Source organism: Heteronotia binoei, chromosome 10 (assembly GCF_032191835.1).
Source record: "Heteronotia binoei isolate CCM8104 ecotype False Entrance Well chromosome 10, APGP_CSIRO_Hbin_v1, whole genome shotgun sequence".
Taxonomy (NCBI): domain Eukaryota; kingdom Metazoa; phylum Chordata; class Lepidosauria; order Squamata; family Gekkonidae; genus Heteronotia; species Heteronotia binoei.
Window position 1 is genome coordinate 45582199 of NC_083232.1, and position 24325 is coordinate 45606523.

Sequence of the window (24325 nt, forward strand, 5' to 3'; positions counted from 1 at the left end):
CAGTCGTGCAAAAGGACAGTCACTATAATTAGACACAAAAGCCAAGTCTACTTACCAATATACCAGCGCCGGTTTTTTGTTGAGCAACTTCCACGCTCAGTCAGTCTTCAGAATGGCTTAAAACCGATCCAAGTCTTGTCATTTTCTACCATTCGCATTGTTACATTAGGAGGGGAAAATGTTTTCTTTTCTTTCCCCCCCCTCCCCATTCCCACTGTGAAACTTTGGGTTCAGCTCTCCCCAGGATCAATTGTGAACAAAGCCCCCAGCCTGCAGCGCCATCCAATTTGAAGCAGACATTGGGGACAATTTAAGGTTTTTATCCATAAGAAGGTTTTTTCCCCATTCTCTTAAATGCAGCCATAATTAGAGTAATTTTTCATGTAGCCCGCTGATTACAGCGTTTTTACCGTCAAAGATAATTACCTGTAATTTTCTTCCACTTTTAATACTAAAAAGCCATCTTTATTTAGATTCAGGAACAGAAAGGCGAAACAAAGAGGGAAATTATTCTGTTATTCATACACAAATTGCAGAGACGTAGGACCTAAAATTGAAAATTAACCAAAATTATAATGCTAGGAAGAATGGAAGAGGCTTCTGAGGTACAGCTGGTTGTGGGGTTCACTGAATTATTCAGATGGGTGTTAGAGAGAGAGAAAGCTATCAGACATTTAGGCCAGGGGGGGCCTTGGTAGACGAGCCAGGCTATCCGTCTGTCCCCAGAGAGGGCCTGAGGAAAGGGAAGCCTAAAACCACAGGAAAAGGAAGATACTGCTGCCACCACCGGGGCCACATTCGGGAGCAGCAGAATCTCCGAGCAGGCTTCCAAAAGCGAGGGCTACGAGGATGTAAGTCAACGTGTCTAGGATTCGGAGTGTTAAGGAGACAGGTTTCCTTCCCCGACTGAAATCCTTGGCCGTTGATTGTAATTGTTGCTGGACCTCACATGGAATAGCTGATGTTTTGGCTTCACTGGATCCTGGCTCATCCGTCCACCTTCATACACACATCTCTCCCCCCCCCCCCCCTTAAAAAGGGTAGCCCTCGCCTCTCTGATGAAGGCCCAAACGCACGAACTCACCTCCCCGTTAACATTTTCATGGCTCTACCATCTCATTTCGCTGGAGATGGCTGGCAGGAGAAGTGTTGCGGGGAGTAGATCTGGGTAAAGGCCTTCCGCACTCCCAGCCCAACCCCACCCCCTTTGCTGTTTTAAACTTACTTTAGGAGAAGGATTAGAAGTGAGATTGGGGAATAGGATTTGTTTACAACGACAATTAGACGAGCGCGGCTGGGGTGAGCGGGTTGCAAGGCAGGCCTCTTGGCGTCAGGGAGCGACTGGGCCAAGTAAAACGAGAAAGGCATTCAGTCACCCGGCTGCCGCTCAAGCGGGAGACTCGGGAAACAGCGTCATCTATGGATGGCAGAGAGACAGGTCTGCCGTTCCACAAGAACACCGAGTCTCTCCTCGCTCACCGAGGCAAGGGGTCGACCAGAAAACCCACCGGGTAAATAGAATCCCTCTTTGCTCAACCCCCACCCCCACCCCCGCCTCCAAAATTCCGACCGAAGTAACAACATGATAGTCTTTCCCATTTCCAGTTTCTTAAATAGGACGGGGTGAAAGAAGATGGGGGAACCCAGAGACAGATGTACTAGGGGGGGCGGGGTGTGGGGGGGGAGATAATACACCTGCCACTGAACTGGATGGCAAAACGCCTAGTGGTTATATAGGTCGGGGTTGTCCCAGAGTAATCGGGACCTCAAACGCAGGCGAAATCGAAAGCCTGGCCGATGTTCTGAAGTCGAACAAGTTAAAGAATCCCACTAAACATCCAGGCCAGGTCCGATTCGCAGCACCTTACACGGAAGCAGCCTAAATTGACCCCCGATGTCCAACAAACTCCAGAAAGGAGGAGTATTAGATGATCTATATACCTATGGGAGATATTGTTCCTAGGGACAGGGCTACGAAAAGATGGGTTTCTAACATGACAAAGTTAGGACTGGTGGGGCATTTTTATTCAAAGTTCTTTCCCTTGTCATGACTCTTTTGGTAGACAATGTGGGGAAGAATTTGCCCGAATAAGAAAAGCAGCCAGCACTTCGTTCCTTACCAAATCGACCTGGGTTGAGGGGGGGGGGGGGAGCCCTAGCAGGCGTGCACAAGGAAATATGTCCGATTAAACTCAAAGCGACTTGCAAACCTGTAGCCTTGTTTTCAGATTAGTAGATTTAGGCTGGAGGCATAAAAGCACCAATAGCTCACCTCACCTTACTGCCAGTTCACAGAGTGGATTACTCTGGGTGCAGCAGATGGCGGTTTTCTAGAGAGGGTGGATCTCGATCCCGAGATCTGGCTCTATATAGAACAAATCGTAGGGACAGAATGAGAAATCCGAACCCCCCCCCCCCCCCGCTCGTGGCCAAACAGACACCCCTCACAGTGAAAACAGAACGACCCCGCTTTCTCTTATCGGTTTGGAGTCAGACCGCCCCCCCCTCCGCCCAGTGCTTCCCTTTCCTTTCTAAACCTGTGAGTCATGCAGCACAGACAGGTCGAGTCAACTTAATAAAGGGGGGGGGGGGGGAGAGACCCGGTATGGACAAGCCAACCCCATAGCGATGCAACCGGGCGTACCTCTCTAGTAATGGGGGAGGGGGGGAGCAGCAACGTACCGCGAAATAAATAAATAAATAAATGCTGGTCGTCGTGACTTGGTTAAAACGAAGGTTTGGGGGAGGAGGAGAGAAAAAATTAACCATGGTAAAGAGCAAGGTGACAAAAAATTAAAAAAAAAAAAAAGAATGAAAAGCAAGCGTCACCAAAGAGTGAAAGCCTACCCCAGAAAAGAGACGCGGCAGTAGAGGAGACAAATATATATACATTTTAAAAAAACTTACCCCCGTGCAAATCTGTTAAGCAGAGATGAGGGTCTAAGGAAATGTATAGTGAACGGTAGCGGTGGAGAATATTTTTCTGAGTCTGGGGGCAGAAGCTCTTTCTCTATATTCTTGGTTGACTGAGCATATCCAGGTGTGAAATTGTTTGCACACCCCAGCACCTCTTATATTGCCAGCAAAATTAGCTGTTATTACTGTCACTGTTTAGTGATGGTTAGCTTGATAAAAAAAAAAAAAACCGCTGTAATCAAGACCTGGCGCATCTTTGCAAATTACAGATAATTGTAAACGTCCAGATTATGATAATAGCATCCTAATCCAGCCTGCAATATAATTATTACAGAGTGTTACATCTGAAACTGTCCAGTAGGGCTAATTCGGCCATTATTTAGACTTTTTTTCCCCCTACTACAAATGGGTTGCTGAGCTGTAAATGTACGATTGTAATTTCACGGGGCAGTCAATGAGTAATGATAGAGGAAGAGGGGGGGGGGGAATACAAAAGTGAAATGTGAACAGGAGCGATCAAATCAAACTCGGGAGGACAAAAGAGAGAGAGAGAGAGAGACTGCCTTGATTCAGGGGGGAATCAGAAGAGCGGGGATTCAGAACCCAGCAAATCAGGCGGCTGCAGCGTTGCGTGTCCGAAGCTGGACCGGCAAGCGGGCCTTAGTGGTATCGGCAGGAGCCGATGGTCCGTGGCGTGCGCCTGCACGCGAGTAGGATCCTCTCCTCTCTTTTCAGGGTGCAGCCGGAGAGGCGGGCAAGGAACAGAAGAGGCAGGAAGGGAGAGGCCACCACTGTGCCCCGGTTCACACGATGTGGAACCAGTTCCCAGGGTGGGTTTCCACTGGAATCTTCATTCCCCCCCACCCACACGAAGGGCCCTGTTGGATCCCACCATCCAGCGCAGCTGCCGCCAGTGGCCAGTCTGGGAGGCCGCGGCTCCTCCCGCTGCAAGGGCTGGTCGGGTGACCCCGGATGCCCGGGCCTTCCAGTGGAAGCTGCCCCTTGGTTGGAGTTCCCAAGCCGAGTCTCAGTGCCTGGCACGGCGAGCCCCCCTCGTCCCCAGCGGTCTTTCTTGCCAGGCCAGCGTGCGTGGGGGGGGGGGGGGGGAGGCTCAGGCTGGCTTCCGAGGAAAGGGTTAAGCCTGAGCCTCCCTTGGAGTCGGGCTTCGTGGGGGGAGCCGCAGCCTGCCTCGCTCTCGCCCTGGTGACGACAGAGCCGTTCCCGCGCCGAGCCCGAAGAAGACTCGCTTTTCTCGTTCGCCTTCCCTCATTGGACGGGGCCCTTGGGAACCCCAAAGGCAATTAGGCAGGCAGGTCTTAATTGCAATTAATTAGACCGAGCAACCTGTCGCAGAGGAGCGCTCTCGCTTCTATTGTCTCTCTGGTCTCTGGGAAGCGCGCAGCAGATGCCCCGCGCTTCCTTACCTGGCAGGAGACAGCCGCGCTCCCTCTCGCCTGCACCCCGCCCGAGACCAGCCCCAACCCAGCCCGGGGGGTGGGGGTGGGGGTGGGGTGGAAACAGAGAGACTCAAGAAAAGCCACGGCAAGCCTGGCTGCCTCTGAAGTCAGGGGGAGAGACTGGGAGCCCCCACCGAATTCACTGGGGAAGGATCCCTCTTGACATAACTGAGGTCTTCCAGTCGGGGCCTGCAGCTGACCCGCTTTCCCAGACCTGCACTGGAGTCTCTCCCAATGACCGGCGTCGACTCTCCCAGGGAAATGCTACCCAGCCAGGCCTGCAAGCGGGATGAAGGGCCGGCCCCCCAACTGGAGGCTCCGTAGGGGCCTTCGGCGCAGAACCACAGGTCTCCCCTAGAAGCAGGCCTCGGGGTGACCCCCCCTTGCCTTCGGGCACTGATCATCCTCCCCTCCCCCGGTGCCAACCACGTGCAAGAAGCGGAGCTGTCAGGTGGTCCTTTCCGGGATGTTGTGCCAGCAGAGAGCGGCAAGGGGCAGAGGTGGGGCAAGGAAGAACTCTATGGGGGGAGGGCTTGGGGAGGACCAGCTCAGGGAGGACGGAGGGGGCGTCGAGAAACCAAACCATCCTCATTCCCTCTGGAATCGTTTTGGAGGACGGTCAGGGCTTCTCTTCCGTGGGATGCCAGGGTTTGCTTTCTTTTCCATCCTCCTATCAGGTGCAGCAGAGGAAGGAAGGGTTAAACTCCCCCCTCCCGTAAAACCACCCACCCACCGCCCAAGAGCGCCTGTATTGCCGGCCGGGAAAGCTGGAAGCTGGCTGGGCGCCCCGGGAGAAGGCATCAACGCCTCCGGGGCTTGCTAAGGTGTTTTCATTTGATGAAAGATCGTAATGTCTGGCATTTGGTGGCCTGCTATAAAAGCTGGCTTGAGGAGGCGGAGGAGGGCTCCCCACAAGGCTTGCGCGCCTTCCAGATCCGGGGAGCTGCTGAGACCCTCGGGGCGCGCCGTCTCCCACTCCCCGCCGGGCCCGCGCAGAGGCGCGCGCCCGCTTCCTCTCCCGCGCCCGCGCCCAGAGTCCCGCCTCTCTTGTCAGGGTTTGGAACCGACCTATAAAGCGAGCGGTCCATGCAGCAATGCAAGCAGCGAGAGGGAGGAGGACGGGGGTGGGGTGAGGGGTTATTCCAGTCCCTCCCAACATCTCCCTCCCATTGCTCGGACTTTTCTGAGGCCACAGATTTCTTACCCTCCTTCCGCGATTCTGTGCTTCCCTCCCACCCCCCGCGCACCCACCCACTGCCGGGCGCCACTTCGGGGCTGAGCATCTGCCAGGGCGAGCTTTCCTAGGCCCGGCTCCAAAAGGCCCCCCGGGAGCGTCTCAGACAGGGCAGGGGGAGGGGGAAATGCTGATGCCCGTGCTGCTGGGCCTCGTGTGGGGTGGGGTGGGAGGAGGAGAAGAACCCGGGCGAAAGGCCACTCGGTGGAGGGGACTGACTTCGCCGAGAGAGGACAGCCGAGGGCTCCTGGGGGAGTTGAGGCGGTGGGGAGGGCTGGAGGCCGCTTTCCCACCTTGAAATGCAGCTGGGATGATTGGGCGGCGGGGTGGGGGGGGGGTCCCTATAATGGGCCCTGCGAGAAGGGAGGGCTGGAAAACGCTCAGCAGCCCAGTGGAGTTTTCCAAAGGTGATTCACGGAAAGTCTTGACTTCTGCAGGGGTCAGTCCTGCCATTGAAGGAGACGAGATCGAGGGGTGCTCGGGGAGGGCTGAGGAGCGTCCCTCAAGGGGGAGGGTTTGGGGTCTAGGCAGGCCCTGGAGGATTCTTGGAAGGCCAGACCAGGCATCCCAAGCTGGCGGGCTGGAGGTGCGGGGAGCTTCAGACAAGGGCTGCCTGGTCCGTGGAGGCGGCGCAGCGGGTGAGCCGGCCTTGCCCAGGCCGAGCGGAGCCGAGGGGAGGAAGGCGGGTGGGTGCGCCTGTGGCTGGCTGGCTGGCTGGTGGGCGGGCGAGCCCCGGGGTGGAGCTGCAGCCCAGAAGAGGCAGATCAAGGCCGGCGAGGCTTGCGGGCTGCTCGCTTCCCCCGGGCTGTGTCCTTCGGGAAGGCCCTGTGGCTCCGCTCTGGAGCCGCTCGGCACCCACAGGAATGCGTCTCCTCTCGGCTCCCCTCGCCCCAGCAGCTCCACTTGGCAGCGACGCCCGGGAGGGAGGCGGAGAGCGGGAGGGAGAAGCCAACTTTGAAAGAGCCGACGAGTCCCCCAAGCACCAAGCCCAGTTCCTCCGGGAGGGCACAATCGATTGGCCAAAAGGAAAAGAAGGTGTCTTCCTTGCAAGCTCTTGGTCATCCGGGCTGGGAGGGTCGTCTGCAAGCGAAGACGCACCCGCTCTTCTTGGGCCCCCTGCCGCAGACACGAAGCGGGTCTCCTCTGGTGGCGGGCGGCGCCTGTTCTTTCGCCGCTTCCAGGATCAGGCGAGGGGAAGAAGCCCTTTCTTCCAGACCCCCCTCCCCCCTTTAGCGCTGGCCTTGTCTGCGAAGGAGCAAAGGCCCCGATCCTTTTTAGACTGGGGTGGGGCACAGCGAGGCGGTGAAGCCCGGGGGAAAGAGGAACCCTGGCTCTGGAAACCGACCTGAAGGCCTGCTTGGAAAAGAAGCTGTTCGCCTTCGGGGGCAGGCAGAACCGAGAGGAGCTTCAAGGGCCGAGTCGATCGGGCCCAAAGAGCCCCCCTCCCGCCTCCAGCTTACGCTGCACAAATGGTTTCACTCTGCAAAAGGAGGCTCTCTTGCATTTTTTTCTAGGTAGCCCCCCCCCCTTCTCCTGCAGCCGTTCATCCACAGCGCTGAGCAAAACACAAAAAAAAGATACTTCGTACTTGAATTTACTGTTATTACACAGGGGAATATTGGGGGGGGGGGGGGATGCAGCGAGAGAGAGGAAGAAAAATCCCCGCCACGACTGTAAGGGAAATCAGACCCTTTCTTGGGGTGGATCGTTTTAGGGACAAGGAAATCCCCTAATATTTCACACGTCAGATCCTTCCTCAGAGACAGCATTTCTGCTAAATGTGGAGTGAAGACAACGACAACAAAGCGAGGTGTGTGTCTGTGAGGAGTGTACCTGGAAAGAGTCTTTGGGGGCGGATTGCAGAACTCCTAGTTTCTCTCCCCACCCCTCACTGCAGGGGAGGCTCTGCCGCTAGGATCAAAGAACAATGAAGCAGGCCATTTTGTGCAGGGTTGCCTCCGCGGGCACGCGCGGGCGGGCACACGCTCGCCTAAAATCCAGGGAAATTCCACAAAAAAACAACAACAAAAAACCATCCTAAGATCCAGTCCTGTTGGTCTAAAATCGACTGCTGCGCTCCCAAACCGGTTTAATTCAAAGCAACCTTGCTGGGATCTTCTGAACTGAAAAATAGAATGGTTTAAAAAAAAAAAAAAAAAAGCCTGAAAGAAAAGAAGGGGGAAGGGAAAGAAGCCGGGCGAGAGTCTAGAGACAGGTAACTTGGCTCGGGGCTACAAAGCGTGCCTTTTCAGGTCTTGTCTCCCAACCCTGGAACAGCTCTTACTGAAATCCTCAGATGACAGGATGTGATTTTTTAAAATGTTCTAATCCTCTGTCTCTCTCCCTCCCCACCCCCCACATTTACTCCCGGCGTTTTACCACCGGAGAATACATTTGCCGGTTGCTAAAGCAGATTTTAAAGGGGAGGATGGTACAATTTGGAAGAGGAGGTAGGGGGACCCGGATGGGTCTTCCTAGAGGTCATTTGCCACCTTTCTGCATCGGGCCCCAAAGCGATTAAAGGCAGACCAGTTATCTAGGGCTGGAGAAACCCCAGGAGGGTGCGATTTAAAAACAAACAACAACAACGTTCTGCGTCCAAAAGTCCAGGACTGGAAGCTGCGCTTTGCTCACTGGGCGTGCTGGGGAAGACACCCGGGCGGGAAGGAGCCCTCCAACTGCCCGGGACCTTCCCTAGTATCGGGCCTTCTCCTTTGTCGGCCAGAACGCAGTTTTGACAGGGGAGGGGAAAGAGAGGGAGAGCACGAAGAGGTAGGCCAAGGGCCTTGCACCCATCGACTTTTTCCAAAAGGGCGGAGCTCCCCAGCGGCCCCAGTTTCGCCGGTTGCCTTTGTCTCCAACGCAGACCAAGGAGAAGAAAGGGGGGATCTCTCTCTCTCTCTCTCTCTCTCTCCATTTTAGCGTCTTGTCCTGTCCTGGAGCTCCTTTGGAAGGAAATGTAATTTGGATAATTAGCTGATGGGAAGCCGGCTTTCTCTCGGGTAATTGCTTTTATGGGAGAGAGGCTGAGAAGAGAGCAAGGCACAGCGCTGCTGGGTAACTCGGGGGGAGGGGATAGATTCGCCCCCCCCCCCATCCTGCGCCTTTTCTTCCGAGGCCATTTCGCCTTAAGCGGCCTTGGCTTTTGTGGAGGGACTGAAAGGAGCCCCCGCCTGCCCTTCCTTGCCACGGAGGGGGGAGGGTTAACATGCGAATGGCTGCACCTTCGCGCAAGCAGGGCCTACTGGACAGAGGGAAGGGGAAAAAACAGAAAGACAAACCCCAACAAAAATACCGTAAAAAAAACAGGAGTGGGGAGATATTCAGCGTCTACACTCCCGGACGACTCCCCTTTAACAACCGGAGGAAAGAAATACTTGGTAACGTGTCTTTTTTTTTTCTCCTGTTCTCATGGTGGAAATAATTTTATTTATTCAGAATATACAGTTTAATTCCTCTATCTACAGTTATTTACAGGGTTAAAATGACATTGAAAAAAGTCTCTGGAAAAAAGTTGAGGTCATAAGATTTCAAGGCACCTTTGCAAAGTGTCCACAGCTGATGAAACAACCCAAAAAGTCCGTCTGGTTTTTTTTCTTTTCTTTTTTTAAAAAAAGAGGGGGGCTGGGGAAGTTTCCTTTGAAATGCAATAAGTTACATGCACAAGCTTTACACATTTCATCATGAAGAGTTTCCTTTCCCTTAAAAAAAAGGAAAACAAATAAAAAAAACAACAACGAAAAAAATCCCCCTTTCGCATTTGTTTCCTTTCCTTTTACCAATAAAACGCTGCCGGGAAGGAAGGAAGGAAGGAAGGAAGGAAGGAAGGAAGGAAGGAAGGAAGGAAGGAAGGAAGGAAGGAAGGAAGGAAGGAAGGAAGGGAGGGAGGGAGGGAGGGAGGGAGGGAGGCAAGCGGGAAAGGGAGGGGGCGGCTGGTCTAAAGGCGAACTGCTGCTGCTGCCGCCGCCGCTGCTGTCCAGCCTAGTAGATCGTCCCGGAGGCGAGGGCTAAGGGGTGCTGTAGGGAGCCGTGGGGCTGCAGGTGGCCGCCCAGGGAGTTGCCGCTGGGGTACCAGGACGACGAGTTCTCCAGGTAGGCGGAGGCGGGCGACGGGTTGGAGGCGGCCCCGTGGGCGTGCGGGTGATGGCCGAGGGACCTGGCCGTGCCCTGCGGTTCCCACACGGCAGGCGACTGGGGGGAGTTGCAGGCCATGGGGTCGCTGGCGCTGGGGCTGTGCTCCGGGGGCATCTCGCCGTTCTTCATGATCTTCTTGATCTTGGACCGCTTGTTCTGGAACCAGATCTTCACCTAGGGGAGCAAGAGGGGACAGAAGTCAAGGAAGGAAGCGCGGGGAGCGGACCTCAAGCGGGGGGGGGGGTGGGGAGAGGGGATGGACAATCCAGAGACCCCCGCCGCCCCCCTTGGGCTCTGCGCTGCTGCGGCCCCTCTCGGCACGTTTCCTCGGGGGAGCGGACCCCCAGGATCCAAGGAGAGGTTTGCAAGGTCTGCTGGACTCAGCCGGCCTCGTGGCTTCCCCAACTTAGGCCTTGTGTTTGGGACCAAGGGAAGGCACAGCAGATCGGACCCGGCCATTGTGAGCCTAAACACACGCCCGAGGAAGCCGGGCTTCCCCGAAGGCGAGGACCGGGGGCTGTCAGCAGAAGCAAGGCTCTCCCTGGCTCTGGGGTCGCTCTGCAAATGGAAAGCGGCCATCTTCCCAGGGCAAACCTGCCTCTCTTGCGCCACCAGATGTTAGGAAAGCAGGATCGTGGCCTTGCGCCGGCAATTTTTTTTTTTAATGGCCTGTTTTGGGATATGAGGCTTGGTCTGCCGAAGCTGCCCACAGTAGTGTTTTCATGGCAGAAGGACACGCGATAGAGGGGCGCCGTGTGAACATGGCGGGTCCGGCGACTTGTTTGCTGTGTCTTTGGGCGGGCTTCGCTCCCTGCTTCCCCCAGCCCCGGAGAGCGACGGCCGGCGGGGTCCCAGGACGCCAGGCGCCGCAGAGAGGCCACGCTTGAACCAAACAAGCCGCACTTCCCTCCCGGGTTCAGCGGGATTTGGAAAGGGAAGAGTGTCCAAGACCGACAGTTCCTCCCCCCCCCCCCCCTTGGAGCAACGAAGATTTAAAAGCCTGACACAAAACAAAACAATTTGGAAAAAAAAATCCTGCCAGTGAACACTTGGCAGACGCCCGGGACGGCGCTTGGCCGCCACTCCCCGAGCATTTTACGTGGCAGTAAAACGAAAAACGGCGTCGAAAGCATCGTGACCGCCACCTCCCCCCACCCCCGACCCTAATCGCAGCGGCCTCCCCCTCCCCCTCGAAGGAGGCCTGGTGGGTTTGCAACCAGTCCGCTTTCCAAATCGGAAACAAAAGTAGGCGCACAATGAAATCCCCCAAGAAGAAAACCGGGTTGGGTTTCGAGAGACAAAAGCCCCAGCAGAAAAGCGAAGCCTCCCTCGCAGACCCCAACGCCCGGCACAAAGGCCAGCAAACACCTGTGGGGGCGGGGCGGGCGGGGGGTCGCTTCGGAGAGCCCGGGAAGGGAAAGAGTCCCGCGGGCGGTAGCAGAAGCAAGCAGGAGGGGGTCAGCAGTCCCGGGGGTCGGCGAGGCATGCCCAGGCCGCGGCCCTTACCTGTGTCTGGGTCAGGCCCAAGGGACGCCGCCAGCTCGGCTCTTTCCGGCAGGGCTAAATACTGAGTCTTCTGGAACCTCCTTTGCAAGGCCGCCAGCTGAAAACTGGAGTAAATAGTCCTTGGTTTGCGCACTTTCTTTGGTTTGCCGTTCACCATCCTCACCTCCGGCTCAGCCACCTCTTTTTCTAAAAGAATTGGGGGGGGGGGGAGGGGATGACAGAGAAAGGCAGGTCAGACCGGGGCCGCAGGACTCCTCGCAGCCAAGACTCTGGATCGCGGCGGGTAGGCCGGGAGGGAAGGGACAAGTTTGCCAAGGCAGCCCCGCGGTTTTGTCTCCAGAGACACAGCAAAATTGGGAGGCAGGGAGAACTGACCAGGTAGGGAGCGCAGGAAGGTCTGGGGTGGTATCTGCCCGTGCTGGAGGGCAGGCTAAGTTAGAGTCTTGCTTCCTTCTTAAATATTCTGTTGCACTGGTCACTCCAACATTTTCCAGAGGAGGAAAGAGACTCGGCTAGACTTGGACCACGATGGGTTGAAACCCAAGACCCCCCCCCCCCCCCGACGAACCTTCCGCGGCCTTCCTCGGGGTGGCTTCCCTGTGGCGACCGAAGGACCCGCTGGGGCTCCCTCCCTTTCGGCGACGCCAGGGCCGCGCATTTCCCCAGCCTAGCGGGAGCTTTTTTTTTGGGGGGGGGGGGGGGAGGACAGGCGATGGGGCTGGCCGGCGAGTTGAAAGGGAGCCCCGCCACAAGGAGCCCCTTCTCCTCCTTCTCCGTCGCCTGCAGCCGAAAGGAGCCAGATCCGGCCCAGACAGAGAGTCGATTCTCCCAAACAATCTCGCCGCCGATCGGCCGAAGGGGGAAAGGGCGGCGGGGGGGGGGGGGGGAGCGAGCCAGCGCCAGAGGTTCAGCAGCTGCGTCTGGTTCCTTTTACAAATTCTTAACGCGCCACTGGCCCTTTCCCGGCCCTTCGCTTTGATGCGGGAGGCAGCAGCCCTCGCAAGAGTCCGAAACGCGCGCGCCCCGGCGGGAGAAGTTCAGCAAGATCTTTATTTAGTTAGTTAGTTTTACATTAAAACTTCGTAAAGTTAGATAGTTTCTTTTTAAAAAAGGACCCTTGTCCAGGCCAGGCCGCAGTGGGCTGGAAGGGCGGCGGGTCGCCTGGGTTTGGCGACAGACGAGTCCTTCCCGCGGAGGCGACGTGTGGGAGGGGAGGGCCGGGGTGGCCCAGCGCAGTCCGGAGTGGGTTTTCCGGAGTTTGCTGCCGGAGGAACCGCAAGGAAGCTGCTTAACCGCGCTTCTCCCTGTGTGGCATTCGCTCCTGGGCTCAGCTGCGAGTTAATATTAGCCCGGTTGTTCAAGTCCTTTAGGAGATGGAGGGGTGAGATCCAAGCAGCCCTTTCCTCCTCTGCAGCCTCCTGTCCCCCTCCGCAACTCGGCCGCCCCCCCCCCCCCGCAACCATTCAGCGCGCCCGCCCCACCCCCACCCGCAAAACTTTCGGTCCTTTCAAAGAAAGCCTTTTTCTTTCTTTGCTGCTCCTTTTCCTTGAGGGGGATGGTGGAGAAATCCGGCTGTTTTCCTGCCCTCTCCCCTGCCCACTCCGAAGTCGCCTTCCACTCACTGCAGGCGCAGCGGGAGGGGGCTACGCGGAGGTGCCCCTTCCCAGTTCGCCAGTCGCCAGCTTTCCGATCCGGAACCGGGGAGCGGAAATGATCCGGACTGAATTGTTGTCCTCCAATTCAGTTGGGAAGGAACTGTTGCTGGGACAGAGTTGGAAGGAACTGTTGCTGCCCCCCTCCCCCCACACACTTCGGATTAAAGCTCCGAGAGGAGACAAACTGAGAACGGCCGCACCAAGGAGAAGCCCTTTCCCTTCCACACGCAGCGCGAACCGGCCCGCCACAGTCGCCCACCCTCCTGCCCGCCGGCCTCTCACCTGGCTGCGCCGCGCTCTGTGCCCGGTTGTACGCGCCCCCGTACTGGTGGTAGGGGCTGGCGTAGCCGTAGTCTGCATAGGCTTTGGCGGGGTAGCTGCCGGCCGCTCCGTTCATGCCGTGGTACTGGTACTGGTAGGGGTTGAGGGCTTTGCCGTAGGAGGCCGAAGAGGGCGAGCAGTAGCCGTGCGGGGCTCCCCCGGGGGAGCTGTAGTAGTCGGGGTCCGTGGCCGAGGACTCGGGCAAAGTGGGCGACTCCTGGGGCGGGTGGTGCATGGTAGTCGCCGCGGTGGGGAAGGGAGCCTGGAAGTCGCTGGCTCGGATAGCTGGCACTCTTCTGTCAAACACCCCTGTCATAGCTGGGAGGCGGGCGGCTCGGTCTTCTAGGCAGGCATGGCGGGGGGAGGGAAGGAAGGAAGGAAGGAGGGAGGAGGAGGAGGCGGCGGCGGCGGTGGTGGCGGCGAGCTCTCTGGGGCTGGCTCTGGCAGACTGCTAGCAGGGAGCGTAGAGGCTTGGTTAAATCCTTAATTGCGCTCTTACGCACAGCGGGGTGGATCGGGTTCCATTGGCCAGAGCAATCAGGAGCAGCGACACCCTAACTCGTCCAACGAGTTTCGCACAACAAAGCGCTCTGCTGCTGCTGCCGCCGCGGCTCGCTTGTCTGTTCCCCCCGCCCCCCCAAAAAAAAGTTGCCCAGGGAATACCAGCTGCACCGTTTCCTTGGGGACCGGGGGAGAAGAGACTTTGGCAATAGACTCAGAGTAGTAGGGAGGAGGGGCAGAAAGAATCCCCGGGGGGGGGGCTGCTAGTGGGCCCCCACGCACCCAACCCCCTTGGTGCCCTGTTTCAAGACAGGAAGAGGCTGGAGTTCCTCTCTGGACTCCGGAAAGAGGGTATGCTCGGGACCTTTTGGGAAAGCTGCCTGTTTTCCAGACTAGGAGTGTGGTCCCCCCGTTTGAGGGTCTGCAGAGGGGGTTCCCCAGTGGTTTGAAAACCGCCACAGGCGACACACATCCCGCGGGTCCTGCGCAGGAGGGAGAGAGGCTTGTTCCCATCGTCTCTGCATTCAGCCTTGGAGGGCCCTCGAGCTCTCGCCCTCAGTTCTTCCCTCTGTAAAATGGGGGGAATAAAGGTTCGAAGGAATTACGGAGCGCCGCGGGGTGGGGTGGGGGGTATTTCTGCATTGTGAAAAACGAGCATCTGTGATAACGACCGGGAATTCAGTGGGCCAATTACTCCGGATTTTAACCGGAGTAAACTTTCCCCAACCGCTCGGAAATCAAATGAAGGCTAACCACAACCGGGACTGAAGGGAGGACTATAGCATACTGGGCGTTGTGCATCACCTCTGCTCATAGACTGGGAAGTCAGCCCCTGCAGCACTCGCCTCTGAATAAACACGCGTTGGGACCGGACTTGGAATGACAAGTCTAGTAGTGAGGCCCTCCACCCCCCACCCCCCGCGGGTTATCTCTAGAAGGGGAGGGGAGGGGGGAGGGAGGAGGGAACCGGTCAGTTGACGCTTATGCCGGGCTGAACTGCGCGGCGGGAGGGGAGAGTCGAGACCCAGGGAGTTCTCGGTCGTGTATGGGACTCCCGGGGGCCCCTGATCGCCATACCACGACCGAGCCCCGGGGGAAGAAGGGAGGGGGAAGCTTCAGACGTTCTCAGCTTACTCCCTAAGGCAAACTCGCCCAGCGCGCTGGCTCAGTCAAGCGCCAAGGGGGTGTCTCGTCCAAAGAGGCTGCCTCGGTGCGTGTCTCCTGAAGCCTCTCTGTGTGTGTGTGTGTGTGTTTTAGGAGGTGGGAAAGTCATAGGAAGGGAGGGGAGGGCAGCTATTTTGGCTGCTGCAACAGCTGCTCTTGGAAGCATCTTCTACAGCCGACGTTCCCCAACTGGACCCCCGGTTCCATTCTTTTGGGACCCCCTCTCTTCTGTCCCCCCCTCCGTAGATCTCTTTCTTTTCCAGCGGATGAACCCCTCCTCCAGCAGGAACACAAGCTTGCAGGGTTCCTGCCCCATCTCCACCCCATAACAGCTTTGGGAGGCGATTTCTATCGGGAAACAATGCGATGAAGCATCCCCCCCCCCCCCCGCACACACACGAGGTTCCGATTCCAATCGCCCCACCCCCATGCATGCTTTCTTTATCTTAAAGGCTGGAAACCTTCGGCCTGGAACGTGTGCCTTGTTTGACCTCCTTTATAAACTCCCCCAAGTTCACCAATATTGTCATAGATGGATCTTAGTAATACGTTCGGGGGTCTGAGATTGCGATCCACCATAGACTTACTCGGCGCTAAGGCCTACGGAAAGCAGCACTTCTCCCAGAAGGGACACGAACCCTCCTTTGCAACAATTCTGGAGAAGGGTGTGTGTGTGTGTGTGTGTGTGTGTGTGTGTGTGAAAGAAAGCATTTCGAAGCCTTGTGTTGGAAATAGATCCAGGTGGGCAGCCGTGTTGGTCTGAAGCAGTAGAACAAAGTAGGAGTCCAGCAGCACCTTTAAGACCAACAAAGTTTTATTCAGAATGTAAGCTATCGTGCGCATGCACACTTCTCCAGACGAGAAGTACAGTTCTGTTGGAAATGTTATCCCAGTAGACACCCCTCCCTCCCAGCGCCTACGGAGCATCTCTATGTTGGAAATGGTTTTAGCAGCCTTTTGCACAATTGTTTGCGGCTGGGGGGGGAGGGGAAAAGATGAGCCCCCCCCCCCTTCACTAGAGACACCAGGCAAACAACTCCGAGGCTGTTTTCGGTGACTGGGGCGGGAGGGGGGAGGAGAAGGGGGGGGTGCGCGGCTTCTCCTCCGCAGGCTGTTTACTCTCCAGATTTAGCCTGTTTGCTTTCTCCAAGATCTCCTCGCCAGTTGGGTCGCTCCTGCCGCTCGGCCGGCTGTGCTGGACTCGAGCGCCTTGTTTGCTTTGGACGGGGCCGCCGCTCTTATAAAATCACATTAGGCAAATCCCTAACCGTTTAATTATAGGAATCGCTTCCCCCAAATCAATGGCAAATAACCTTTTTTGAAGAGAGAGAGAGAAGAAGAAGAGTGCACGCGGAGTGTCTGGAGCCGCCCACTCGACACCCGATGGGTCCTCCTAGGAAGGTTTTGGTTTTTCTGGCGGGGGGTTGCCAGATGCGGGGACGCGGAAACCATAAATCCCGAGGCTGCCATAAATTTGTCAGAAGTGCGCTTGAACAGGCCCGGGCAAGGCCGAAACATTGGCGAGAATGGCGTGAGAAACAGTTCAAGCTGCAGCGCACAAGCCCTCTCTGTGTGTTTGTGTTTGTGTGTGCGATTGTGCGTCTCTGTGTGTTTGAATTCCATCCCGCGCGGCCTACATCCACCTGGGGTCGGCCACAAGCTCTCTCTCTGGCGCGGAATTCCTCCTCTGTGCAAAATCCGGTAGGGGACGAAGAGAACCCCAACGGGCTACTTTTCTCCAGCTCCCAGCGCTTCAGGGCACCTCAGCGTCAGTCCCAACCACTGGGGCCCAGTCCCGTGGACTTCACGGTCCCTCGAGTATCTGCAGCCTTGTGCATGGTGCACACCAAAGCTCGTCGCAACCCCCTCCCCCCCCCCAATACAACGTTGTTGGTCTGAAAGGCGCCCTTGGACTCGAGCGTTGTAGTGTTGCTGCTCCAGAGCAACGTGGCTGCCTGCCCCCCACCCCCACCCCCGGGTCTCTCAAGCACGTGTGCGCAGGGCCAGCGGCGGCTACCCATTTTGTGGGACTGCTGCGGATGAAGAGCAGTGCAGCGCCCGTTGCCTTTGGAGATACTGCGGGCCCCAAGAGGCGAGTTGGATGCATCGTGGCTATTTTCTAATCCGGTTTAAATTGCCACAATTATCTCGGGGATTTCTAAACGTCCTTTGGGTGGGATTCTGCCTTAGGAGAAGGAGTTGACCTGACTCCTACCCCCCCCCCCCCCAGCCCCTTTCGCCTCTCGGGAAGAAGTGCCCCTGCTGGTGGGGTGGGGGGCTGCTTGCTCGGCTAGGCATCATTTGCCCTTCTCTGCCGATCGGCTGCCCCGTCTCTGCGCCAGCTCCAACCCCATCGCTGGACTTTCTTTTGCTTTCCTCGGTGGTTTATATTTGGAACATCCGGAGCGGAGCGTCCAGGGAGCTTTCAGCAACGAAGCCGGAGCCGGCTGGGTCTTGCACAATCTGCTCATTGTTTGGGGCTCGGGGATCCGAGTGGGGGGGGGAGGTGCTGGCTGGCTGAAGTGGTCACGGCGGGAGCCTGTGGCGGCGGCACTTTGGGCTGGAAAAGCATTCAAATAAACCCCAAACTCGTGTTCTGCTGAGTTGGGAGTTTGCTTTATTGGAGCAGCCTCTCGCGCTCGGGACAGGAAGGAACCTCAGGACCATCAAGACACGTAGGAAGGACGAGAGGCGGCCCAAAAAAAGAAAGTTATTTTCAGCATCCCCCAAAAGCTAGATAGAGATGCTGAAGTCTTTTATACGAGTGCCATCTCGTGGCCGAGAGGTTCATTGCTGTATGCACGTCCCCTTGCAGAAGCAGGAAGTACCACCCACCCGGAGGAAAAACAGTCTGCTGAAAGGTCATTCTCTTTCCTCTGCTTCTAAATGGGTCTATAGTATCCACGCATCAGGTGCATCGCCATTAGGTAATACTAGCTGCTGCAAGTGCATGGGAAAGAAGGGCCAAGAAGACTGACGATAATAAGAGCATGGCAGTGTGTGTAGTATAGCCAAGAGGAGATCCTAAGATTGTCTGGCAGTCAGAAGTTCTAGCTCTTTTGTGTTCTGCACCACTTGGCAGTGAGCTCGATTGGGAGGGGGGAGGTTTGGGGGGGGGGAGGTTTATAGGCCTGTCTCTTCGCCACAGCCCTGGTATTCATTGGAAGTCGCCCTTCCAAACAGTAGCCAAAGCTGACCCTGTTTAACTTCTGAGATCTGACAAGATCAGGCTGACCTGGGCTATCTAGGTCAGGGTTCACCTAAAAGACTGTCTAAATAAGACATCCGATGGAAAAGGGACAAGATAAAGACAATGTACCGGCTGTTCCACGCATCTGTTGGCGCTGTTCAGATCAAAATGTCCCAGCAGCAGGGTCACTTGATGATCGGAGATGAGCTGATCCCTGGGCCTGTTCCATTCAGTACTGACCTGCTCATTCCATTCAGTACTGGCCCGCCAAACTCATTTGCACCAGGACTTTGCACAAATAGGCTGCCAAACCAAAAAGATCAGCAGCCATGAATTGTACTAAAGATTGCTTACTGAACATCAAATGGAAGGATTTTTAAAGTGTTTCATTTATATCTGACTGCACTGATACAGTTTGTGATATATGAATATATGAAGCTGCCTTATACTGAATCAGAACTTCAGTCCATCAAAGTCAGTATTGTCTACTCAGACTGGCAGTGGCTCTCCAGGGTCTGAAGCTGAGTCCTTTGGATGACAGAACTAAAAGAATTGCTTAAGGAAGAGGGGAGATGGCAGAGGAATTATTTGCACCTGTTTTTACTGATGAAAATGTTGGGTACATACCTATGCAGGAGCCACTGTTTTTAAGAAGGTTGTCCAAGAAATTGTGTCAAATTGAGGTGACAAGATATGAAATTCTTATCCAGGTGGCATACACCTAAGGGTTCTTCAGGAACTCAAGTATAAAACTTCTGATCTACCAACAACTATGTGTTACTTGTACAAAAAACCCAAAAACCAGCCTCTGTGCTGCATGAGGGTTTTTTTTTTTTTGGGGGGGGGAGGTTTATAGGCCAAAGCAAATGTCCCCCTAGTTTTTAAAAAATATATCAAGAGGGGATGCAGAAAATTACAGGCCAGTTAACCCGACATATGATCCATGTAGATTAGCAAAAACTGTTACTAAAGAGATGATCATTACGCAAACTGAGGAACAAAGTCTGCTGAGGAAAAATCAGCAGACTGCAAAGGAAAGTCCTGCCTCTCGGATTTCTTTGAGCACACTAAGGAAAGTCCTGCAAAGGAAAGTCCTGCCTCTCGGATTTCTTTGAGCAAACTAATAATCATGTGGATAAGGGCAATCCAGTAGCTCCATGTACTTGGTCTTCGCAAAGGCTTTTGACAAAGTACTTCACCAAAGTCTCCTAAGTAAGCTTAGCATTCTTGGGATAAGGGGACAGGTCCTCCTATGGAGGGGTGGAAAACAGAGTAGGAATACATGGACAGTTGTTGCAATGGAGGGAAGTGAGCAATGGAATCTCATAATTTTTTTTTTTCATAAATGTTTTGGGATTAGGGGTGAGCAGTGCAGTAGTCAGGTTTGCAGATGATACTTTATTATTCAGGATGGTGGATTGTAAAGACCTACAGGAGGATCTCTCAAAATTAAGTGAGGGGACAATAATGCAGCAAATGAAGTTCAACATGGGTAAATGTAAGGTGATGCAGACTAGAACAACAACAACAAAAATCTATAAGGACAGAATGGAGAGTCTAAGCTCTTAAGAACATAAGAACATAAGAGAAGCCATGTTGAATCAGGCCAATGGCCCATCCAGTCCAACACTCTGTGTCACACACTGTGGTTAATAGCCACTGATGGCTCTGCTCCATATTTTTATCTAATCCCCTCTTGAAGCTGGCTATGCTTGTAGCCAGCTTCCACATGTTAATCACCCTTTGGGTGAAGAAGTACTTCCTTTTATCCGTTTTAACCTGACTGCTCAGCAATTTCATCGAATGTCCACGAGTTCTTGTATTGTGAGAAAGGGAGAAAAGTACTTCTTTCTCTACTTTCTCCATCCCATGCATTATCTTGTAAACCTCTATCATGTCACCCCGCAGTCGACGTTTCTCCAAGCTAAAGAGTCCCAAGCGTTTCAACCTTTCTTCATAGGGAAAGTGCTCCAGCCCTTTAATCATTCTAGTTGCCCTTCTCTGGACTTTTTCCAAAGCTATAATATCCTTTTTGAGGTGCGGGGACCAGAACTGCACACAGTACTCCAAATGAGACTGCACCATCGATTTATACAGAGGCATTATGATACTGGCTGATTTGTTTTCAATTCCCTTCCTAATAATTCCCAGCATGGCGTTGACCTTTTTTATTGCGATCACGCACTGTCTTGACATTTTCAGTGAGTTATCTACCACGATCCCAAGATCTCTCTCTTGGTCAATCTCTGCAGTTCACACCCCATCAACTTGTATTTGTAGCTGGGATTCTTGGCCCCAATGGGCATTACTTTGCACTTGGCCACACTGAACCTCATCTGCCACGTTGACACCCACTCACCCAGCCTCAACCAATCCCTTTGGAGTGCCTCACAATCCTCTCTGGTTCTCACCACCCTGAACAATTTAGTGTCATCTGCAAACTTGGCCACTTCACTGCTCACTTCCAACTCAAAATCATTTATGAACAAGTTAAAGAGCATGGGACCCAGTACTGAGCCCTGCGGCACCCCACTGCTTACCGTCCTCCACTGCGAAGACTGCCCATTTATACTCACTCTCTGCTTCCTATTAATTAGCCAGTTTTTGATCCACAAGAGGACCTGTCCTTTTACTCCATGACTCTCAAGCTTACTAAGGAGCCCTTGATGAGGAACTTTATCAAAAGCTTTCTGGAAGTCAAGGTAAACAACATCTATTGGGTCTCCTTTGTCCACATGTTTGTTCACCCCCTCAAAGAAATGTAACAGGTTAGTGAGGTAAGATCTTCCCTTACAGAACCCATGCTGAGTCTTCCTCAATAACTCGTGTTCATCAATGTGCCTACTCATTCTGTCCTTGATAATGGTTTCTACCAACTTTCCCAGTATTGAAGTCAGACTGACTGGCCTGTAATTTCCCTGATCTCCTATGAAACCCTTTTTAAAGATGGGGTGATATTTGCTACCTTCCAGTTCTCAGGAACCGAGGCAGGTATCAATGAAAGATTACATATTTTTGTCAGAAGATCCACAAGTTCAACTTGGAGTTCTTTTAGAACTCTTGGATGTATGCCATCCGGACCTGGTGACTTATTAGTTTTTAATTTGTCTATCAGTTGTAGGACCTCCTCTCTTGTCACCTCAATCTGACTCAGATCTTTCAACACACCTTCCAAAATAAGTGGTTCTGGAGTGGGCAAACACTTCTCGTCTTCCACAGTGAAGATGGAGGGGAAAAATGCATTCAGCTTCTCAGCCATTTCCCTATCCTCCAGTAATCCTTTTACCCCTTGATCATCCAAGGGTCCCACTGCCTCCCTGGCTGGTTTCCTGCTTCTAATATATTTGAAGAAATTTTTATTGTTGGTCTTTATGTTTTTTGCAATATGATCCTCGCAGTCTCTTTTTGCCTGCCTGATCATAGTCTTGCATTTGATTTGCCACAGCCTGTGTCCCTTTTATTAATCTCACTTGGACTAGCTTTCAACTGCTTAAAGGATTCCTTCTTACCTTTTACAGCTTCCATTACTTTGTTTGTTAACCATGCAGGCCTTTTCTTATACTTGTTTGTGCCTTTCCTAATTTGTGGTATATATTTTATCTGAGCTTCTAGGATTGTAGTTTTAAATAGCCTCCAAGCTTCCCCAAGAGTTTTGACTGTATTTATCTTTCCTTTCAGTTTCCTTGCTCTTGCTTAGCATTTTGACATAGTTTGACTCTAATTGTAAAAGCTTGCAGTTCCTTTTCATAGGATGGTGTCTTCACAAGTTGGTAGATTTAACAGAGCCCTTTAGAACAGAGGAGTCAAACATAAGGCCTAGGGGCTGGAAATGGCCCATCTAGGAGTCTTATCTGCCTCACAAGCAACTAGTATGATGTAGGAAATGGAAGGCTGCTCAGGGAGGAGTGGGAGGAGCCACTCTGATTGTGGCTTCAGCATGACGGAACAATCTCATATGCAGAACTCGTTTGCTTCAGCAGCACTGGTAAGTTGGGAGCCACCACACCTGCATTCATGCAGGCTCAGGGCTTCAAGGTGACATCGCATGCCTGTCTGCTTGGCCTGCAGCTCTGGGGGTGCTGTCCATGATAGTGGTGTGTGTGTGTGCAGATCATCCTCTGCTGAGGCCTGCTGGTGGACAATGCCATCACCATATTTGCACCCCCCCTTGTGGAAGCTGTGCTGTGGTCCATAGGGGTGTGTGCGCTCTTTTGCAGTCTCTTCCACACATCAGGAAGTTTTTTCCACACCTAGTCCTGCCACCAAGCATGCAACTTGGTGGCTGGGCCTCCCCCCACTCCAGAACACTTGGTGACCTTCAGCTGTAGGCAGCTGCCACCTTGTGATCTCCAGCTATATTGGTCACTGGGTGGCCTGCGGCCTCTGTCACATATGCAGCCTTGACTGCATGGTGCCCACTCCTTCATCCGAGGATTCGGTGGCCTTTGGCCTGGGCAGGTGCTGCTGCATGAGGATGGCATGACTTGCTGATGATCTCTGGCTTGAGTTCTAGCATTGCCCCACCACAGATCACCTGGCAGCACTGGCTGGAGGCCAACAGAGGCACACAGGTGTCTCCAGCTTATCAGTCTTTGCTTGGCCTGGGTCCTGCCTTCCTGCTGGGCACATAGCCTTGTGCCTGGGCTACTGCTCCCCCACCCCCCGTTCCCACAACTTGTCTTCCTAGTTCCCTTCCATGTTGGCTCTGGAGCAAGGGAGAGCTCACAACACCCAGCCACATTGCATTTTTACCCTGGACTTACAGCACTGGCAGCAGCAGTGGGCTGGAGGGAAGGGGTTTGCCCCCCTCTGGGAAGAGCAGGGGTGTCTGCCCAGTGCTGCATGGCTGACTCGCCAATCCATCCATGTGGGTTTTCCTCTGTTCCTCCTCCCCCTCCCGACTTTGCAGGGAGGACACACCAACTTGGAGCTCCAGTACCTGACACAACATTTTATGGCACTTATGGCCCAGCCCAACAAAGTGGCATTCATGTCAGATATGGCCCTCATAACAAATGAGTTTGACGTTTCTGCTTTAGAATTTCTTTGTAGCTTATTTTTTACCATCATGATAAAAGCATTTTAGTTGACATCAGCAATGATTTTCTCCTTAATATAACTCCTTTGAAATTAAAAACCTGACTGTAAGTTCTGAAAAAGATAAATATTTAGTATTTAGAAGACAAATCTTCACTCGGAGAACTATTATCAGATAAATTAACCACTGTGTATAGCACAAAAAAGTGCTCAGTGATGAAGATGCAATAATGCTGGCACATTTCCTTCCTTCCTTTCTTCCTTCCTTCCTTCCTTCCTTCCTTCCTTCCTTCCTTCCTTCCTTCCTTCCTTCCTTCCTTCCTTCCTTCCTTCCTTCCTTCCTTCCTTCCTTCCTTCCTTCCTCCCTCCCTCCCTCCCTCCCTCCCTCCCTCCCTTCCTTCCTTCCTTCCTTCCTTCCTTCCTTCCTTCCTTCCTTCCTTCCTTCCTTCCTTCCTTCCTTCCTTCCTTCCCACCCTCCCTGGCACTCATCAAAAGAATATGGGGTTTGTTTATCAGAAAGATATACATAATAAGATATTAAACCTGAAAATAAACAAGTTTTTCTTTGAGGCCGAATTATTTTGACAATATCAGCCAGAGGTTCAGTAATGGTTTAAAAATGAGAAAAGATATCCCAGAAACAAATTTCTTAGACTGAATCTAACCTGAACTTTGCATACAGAAGCTGAACTTCTTGCATAGTTGACCCTGGGAACGGAAGGGGAGATGGGGCTCCTTGGGTTGAATCCAACTAATGGCTCATGGCCACCCAAAAAAATGGAGAAAGGGGGCTCCCTTTGACCACCAAAAGACCGTGCTGGAGATCAAGAGACTTGGATCAACAAAAACCCTCTGGGGTATGGGGTGTAGTACAGAGGGGAGAGTGACATGGTGTGTGAAAGCTGGCTGCATCCAAGCCCAAATAGCCAAAGAAAGCTTGGAACAGCAGTACAGAAGAAAAACGTAGAGCATTTTCAATGGCATTATTAGGCCCACCTGAAAAAGGCCACCAGCCTGGACTCTGTAATACTTTCTTTCTTCCATATGATCTATTTGAGGGCGGGTGTTATGTGCTATCAAGTCGCTACAACTTATCAACTAAAATGCTTATGGATTAATGACCCTCAAAACACCCTGCTTGGGTCTTGCAAGCTGAACTGAAGCTCATGCAGAGCAAAAGCAACCATATGCTGCATTACTTTCCTTTGCC

The 24325-nt window shown here is 53.7% G+C and overlaps 2 protein-coding genes across 2 annotated transcripts in view; one reads left to right on the forward strand and one right to left on the reverse strand.

The window, feature by feature from the left end:
- The window catches only part of TAC1 (tachykinin precursor 1), a 366930-nt gene that overhangs the window by 5770 nt on the left and 336835 nt on the right, over positions 1-24325 (forward strand). The gene's annotated exons all lie outside the window — the stretch shown is intronic.
- DLX5 (distal-less homeobox 5) lies at positions 9589-13550 on the reverse strand. The gene is given in 4 exon segments (XM_060247986.1): positions 9589-9915; positions 11248-11268; positions 11270-11433; positions 13185-13550. Coding segments are annotated over 4 exon segments (867 nt in total). The 5' UTR covers positions 13540-13550.